The sequence below is a fragment of the Salvelinus sp. IW2-2015 genome, unplaced genomic scaffold (assembly GCF_002910315.2).
Source record: "Salvelinus sp. IW2-2015 unplaced genomic scaffold, ASM291031v2 Un_scaffold3460, whole genome shotgun sequence".
NCBI lineage: Eukaryota > Metazoa > Chordata > Actinopteri > Salmoniformes > Salmonidae > Salvelinus > Salvelinus sp. IW2-2015.
The window spans coordinates 80,341-85,978 of NW_019944740.1; the positions used below are offsets into that span (position 1 = coordinate 80,341).

Here is a 5,638-nt window from a genome sequence, read left to right on the forward strand (position 1 = left end):
TGTGTGTTGTGTGTGTGTGTTGTGTAGCCGTGTGGAGAAGCAGTGAGTCTATCAGAGAGTACAGCTGTGATCTCTGAGGGAACAACAGGCCTGGTCACATGGGAGGCTGCTCTTTACCTGGCTGAATGGGCTCTGGAGAACACACACGTCTTCACTGACAGGTTGGTACACTACTGTGTGTGTTATGTCATTGTGTTCTGTCTGGAGAACACACACATCCTCACTGACAGTTGGTACACTACTGTGTGTGTTATGTCATTGTGTTCTGTCTGGAGAAACACACAGTCTCACTGACAGTTGGTACACTACTGTGTGTGTATAGTCATTTGTTTCTGTCTGGAGAACACACACTCTTCACTGACAGGTTGGTACACTACTGTGTGTTGTATGTCATTGTGTTCTGTCTGGAGAACACACACGTCTTCACTGACAGGTTGGTACACTACTGTGTGTGTTATGTCATTGTGTTCTGTCTGGAGAACACACACGTCTTCACTGACAGGTTGGTACATCTACTGTGTGTTTATGTCATGTGTTCTGTCTGGAGAACACACACGTCTTTCAACTGACAAGCGTTTGGCTACACCCTAGGTTGTGTTCCACTCAGTCAATTGTGTTTCTTGTCTAGATTTCATGCTGTGCGTTACTACTACATCATCTCAATGTTGAGTCCTGATACTACTGCTCTCTCCTCCTACAGGACAGTCCTAGAGCTGGGCTGGGTGTAGGGTTGACTGGTATAGCAGTGTGTACCTGCTATCCTCCAGCTACGTGTTCAGTGACTGTCACCTCAGCGTTCTACATAGACTGAGGGACAAAATCCAGCTCAATGGGCTGGACAACCAGAAACTCTCCAGAGTGTGTGTGGAGCATCTGCATCTGGACTGGGAGGAGGTGACAGAGAAGCAGCTGAGAGAGATCAGAGCCACCACGGTCATCGCTGCAGGTAGGAACATGGTCTGTCTCTATTCAATCCGTAAAGCTGAAGATCCGCTTTAAAGGCAGTGTTCCCTCTGTCGCGGAGACAATAAACACTGCATATGTCAACTCAGTCAGAAATGACCTTTACATTTGTATGTGGATCTTCTGCGATGCTTTGGCGATATGGATTGAATCCAGCCTTTAATTACAACAAAAGTATATATTTCTAATATATACTTTTTTCCTAATTCTATTGTTGTCGGCTGACACACGTCCTGTTGTTTCCTAATTCTATTGTTGTCAGCTGACACTCGTCCTGTTGTTTCCTAATTCTATTGTTGTCACCTGCCTCACCTGGAACCGGCTAGGCTACCTGCTCTGAACCGGCTAGCTGCCTGCTATGAAACCGCTAGGACTACCTGCTCCTGTACCGCTGGCTACCTGTTCTGACCGCTAGGCTACCTGCTCTTGAAACGCTAGGCTACCTGCTTCTTAAACGCTAGGCTACCTGCTGCTGACCGCTAGGCTCGCTACTGCTCTGACCGCTAGGCTACCTGCTCTGAACCGCTGGCTAGCCCGTTTGAACCGCTAGGCTTACCCGCTCTGAACCGCTAGGCTATTGCCTACTCGCTCTGAACCGCTAGGCTACCCGCTCTGAAACCGCTAGGCTACCTGCTCACAACTATGCCACACGGTCCACTTTGAGGACCTGTGGAAAGAGCAACTGTTACATAGGCTAGTCTTTCCTGCTGCTCTCTCTCCCATGGTTCTCTCCTCCTGTGGATCTCTTCATTCAGGCCGTTTTGATTCCCCTCTTAAACAACACTTGAATGTATAAATGGGATATTTCCACAATGTAAATATTGATGTAAATAAAGACTTTATTAACAGTAATACACGTCTGGTTCCGGCTTGGTGTATATTGTGTGTATTCCCTATCTAGTGCACTACTTTTGACCACAGCCCTATGGACCCTGGTCAAAAGTAGTGCACTTACAATGGGAATAGGATGCCATTTGGGATGCAGTTTTATTGTAGAGTTTGATCATCTCTATGGTGGCTTGTCTGTTGTAAAATAACACATGTGTCACTGGTCCTGTCATGACCTCATGTTGGATTCCAGAACTTTCTGTGGGAGAGAAAAACAAAAGAGATTTTATTTGATTTAATTTTGAAAGATGCATATAATTATAGACCCATTAGTTTCAGATGTGTATAATTATAGATCCGTCAGTTTCACATGTGTTATAATATAGACCCATTAGTTTCACGTGTATAATTACAGATCCATCTGGAAAGGAATTCATCCAAGGCTGTAGGATTAGATCTCTCCAGAACAGTGGAGATGGACTAGATCAACCAATGTATTTATAAAGCTCTTTTTACATCAGTTGTCACAAAAACTTTACTGTACCCACATACAAGGTAGAGAGTCCACTTGAAGACTATTGAGATTCATCCTCTACAGTATTCATGGGTTGGATGGTCTCCTCACTTAGCTGCTCTTTGAAGCAGTTGGTGGTTTACTAGTAATAATACATTAAACTTGTAAAGCTCTTTTCATTAGTTCTCTCAAAGCTCTAGGTTTAGTATTGACCTAGCTGGTGTTTAAAACTGTTATATGTGTCGGTGTTTCTGATGGTGGAGGAGATGTAGACATCAGGAGGGCTGCCATTGGCCGAACACCTACAGGATCTTAGAGAGAAGCTTCACCAGACAGCCAATGATATCTGGATGTAAACTATGTCTATAACACAGGAAACAACAGGACAAGTGTCAGCTGACAACAATAGAATTAGGAAACAAACAGGACAGTGTCAGCCAACACATAGAATTGGAAAACAACAGAAAGTGTCAGCACAATGAATTAGGAAACACAGCGAGACAGCTAGCCAACAATAGAATTAGGAAACAACCCGGGACAGTGTCAGTGACAACAATAGAATTAGGACAGCAGGAAGTGTCACCGACACAACATAGAATTAGGAAACAGCAGGACGAGTGTCAGCGACAACAATAGAATTAGGAAACAACGAAGGTGTCAGCCAGACAACAATAGAATTAGGAAACACAGGACAAGTGTCAGCCGACAACAATAGAATTAGGAAAACAGGACGAGTGTCAGCCGACAACAAATAGAATTTAGGAAACAACAGGAACGTGTCAGCCGACAACAATAGAATTAGGAAACACAGACGAGTGTCAGCCGACAACAATAGAATTAGGAAACAACAGGACAGTGTCAGCGACAACAATAGATTAGGAACAGACGGACAGTGTCGCCGACAATAGGAATGTAGGAAACAACAGGACGAGTGTCAGCCGAGCACACAATAGAATTAGGACAACAAGGACGTAGTGTCAGCACATAGAATTAGGAAACAACAGGACAAGTGTCAGCCGACAACACATAGAATTAGGAAACAGCAGGACGAGTGTCAGCCGACAACAATAGAATATAGGAAACAACAGGACGAGTGTCAGCCGACAACAATAGAATTAGGAACAAACAGGACGAGTGTCAGCCGACAACAATAGAATTAGGAAACAACAGGACGAGTGTCAGCCAACAACTAGAATTAGGAAAAACAGGACGAGTGTCAGCGACAACAATAGAATTAGGAAATAACAGGACTGAGTGTCAGCCAACAATAGAATTAGGAAACAACAGGACGTGTCAGCCAACAATAGAATTAGGAACAACAGGACGGTGTCAGCCAACAATAGAATTAGGAAACAACAGGACGATGTCAGCGACAACAATAGAATTAGGAAACAACAGGACAGTGTCAGCTGACAACAATAGAATTAGGAAACAACAGGACGAGTGTCAGCTGACACAATAAGAATTAGGAAACAACAGGACGAGTGTCAGCTGCAACAATAGAATTAGGAAACAACAGGACGAGTGTAAGCTGACAACAATAGAATTAGGAGGACAACAGGACAAGTGTCAGTGACAACAATAGAATTAGGAAACAACAGGACGAGTGTCAGCTGACAACAATAGAATTAGGAAATAACAGGACGAGTGTCAGCGACAACAATAGAATTAGGAAAACAACAGGACGAGTGATAGCCTGACAACAATAGAATTAGGAAACACAGGACGAGTGTCAGCTGACACAATAGAATTAGGAACAACAGGACGAGTGTCAGCTGACAACAATAGAATTAGGAAACAACAGGACGAAGTGTCAGCTGACAACAATAGAATTAAGGAAAACAGGAAAGGACGAGTGTCAGCTGACAACAATAGAATTAGGAAACAACAGGACGAGTGTCAGCTGACAACAATAGAATTAGGAAACAACAGGAGAAGTGTCAGCTGACACAATACAAAGAATTAGGAAACAACAGGACAGTGTCAGCTGACAACAAATAGAATTAGGAAACAAACAGGATCGGTGTCAGCTGACAACGCAATAGAATATAGGAAACAACAGGACAAGTGTCAGCGACAACAATAGAATTAGACAACAGGACGAGTGTCAGCTGACAAACAATAGAATTAGGAACAACAGGACGAGTGTCAGCTGACAACAATAGAATTAGGAAACAACAGGACGAGTGTCAGCTGACAACAATAGAATTAGGAAACAACAGGACTGTCAGCCTGACAACAATAGAATTAGGAAACAACAGGACACGACGTGTCAGCTGACAACAATAGAAATTGGAAACAACAGGACAGGTGTCAGCTGACACAATAGAATTGAACAAGCAGGACGAGTGTCAGCTGACAACAATAGAATTAGGAACACAACAGGACGAGGTGTCAGCTGACAACAATAGAATTAGGAAACAACAGGACAAGTGTCAGCCTGACAACAATAGAATTAGGAAAAACAGGACGAGTGTCACGGACAACAATAGAATTAGGAAACAACAGGACGAGTGTCAGCTGACAACAATAGAATTGGAAACAACAGGACGAGTGGTCCAGCTGACAACAATAGAATTAGGAAACAACAGGACAGAGTGTCAGCCGACAACAATAGAATTTAGGAACAACAGGAACGAGTGTCTAGTGGACAACAATGAGTAATTAGTTGGAAACAACTATTAGAGAAAACGAGTTGTCAGCTGCACAACAATAGAATTGGAAACAACAGGACTGTGTCAGCCGACAACAATAGAATTAGGAAAATAGTATATATTAGAAATATATACTTTGTGTAATTTAAAGGCTGGATTCAATCCATATCGCCAAAGCATCGCAGAGATCCACATACAAATGTAAAGGTCATTTCTGACTGAGTTGACATATGCAGTGTTTATTTGTCTCCGCGACAGAGGGAAACACTGCCTTAATTAAAGCGGATCTTTCAGCTTTACGGATTGAATAGAGACAGACCATGTTCCTACCTGCAGCGATGACCGTGGTGGCTCTGATCTCTCTTAGCTGTCTTCTCGTCACCTTCCTCCCAGTCCAGTGCTTCCCACCACACGATTAAAGCTTGATAAAATCTCTGGGCGCTACAACCAGAGTTCTGGTGTCCACACGAACGTCCATATGATCTACTGGATGTTGTCAGGACCTCCAGGATCTATGTAGACGCTCATGTAGTGAACAGTCACTTGAAGCACACGTAGCTACGTTACGGAGGATAGCAGGACTAAACTACCACTGTATACTAGTCAACCCACTGGAGCAGATTGATATCATCTTCCACTAATTTAGGTCCGCTCCTAAAGGACTGTTACCTTTGTTATT

The 5,638-nt window shown here is 43.4% G+C and overlaps 1 protein-coding gene and 1 long non-coding RNA gene across 2 annotated transcripts in view; one reads left to right on the forward strand and one right to left on the reverse strand.

Annotated features, from left to right (window-relative positions):
• Positions 1-1,247, forward strand: part of eef2kmt (eukaryotic elongation factor 2 lysine methyltransferase) — a 12,194-nt gene extending 10,947 nt beyond the window's left edge. The window contains 3 exon segments of the mRNA XM_024142819.2: positions 28-175; positions 714-761; positions 764-1,247. Of these exon segments, the coding sequence (XP_023998587.1) occupies positions 28-175; positions 714-761; positions 764-999 (432 nt within the window). The 3' untranslated portion in view covers positions 1,000-1,247.
• Positions 1,248-1,845: 598 nt separating this feature from the next.
• LOC112075911 (uncharacterized) overlaps positions 1,846-5,638 on the reverse strand; it is a 7,095-nt gene continuing 3,302 nt past the window's right edge. Inside the window, exons 2-3 of the long non-coding RNA XR_011477547.1 lie at positions 2,519-2,607; positions 1,846-2,050 (exon numbers count right to left, since the gene is read on the reverse strand). This is a non-coding gene — a long non-coding RNA (uncharacterized lncRNA). The remainder of the gene's footprint in view (positions 2,051-2,518; positions 2,608-5,638) is intronic.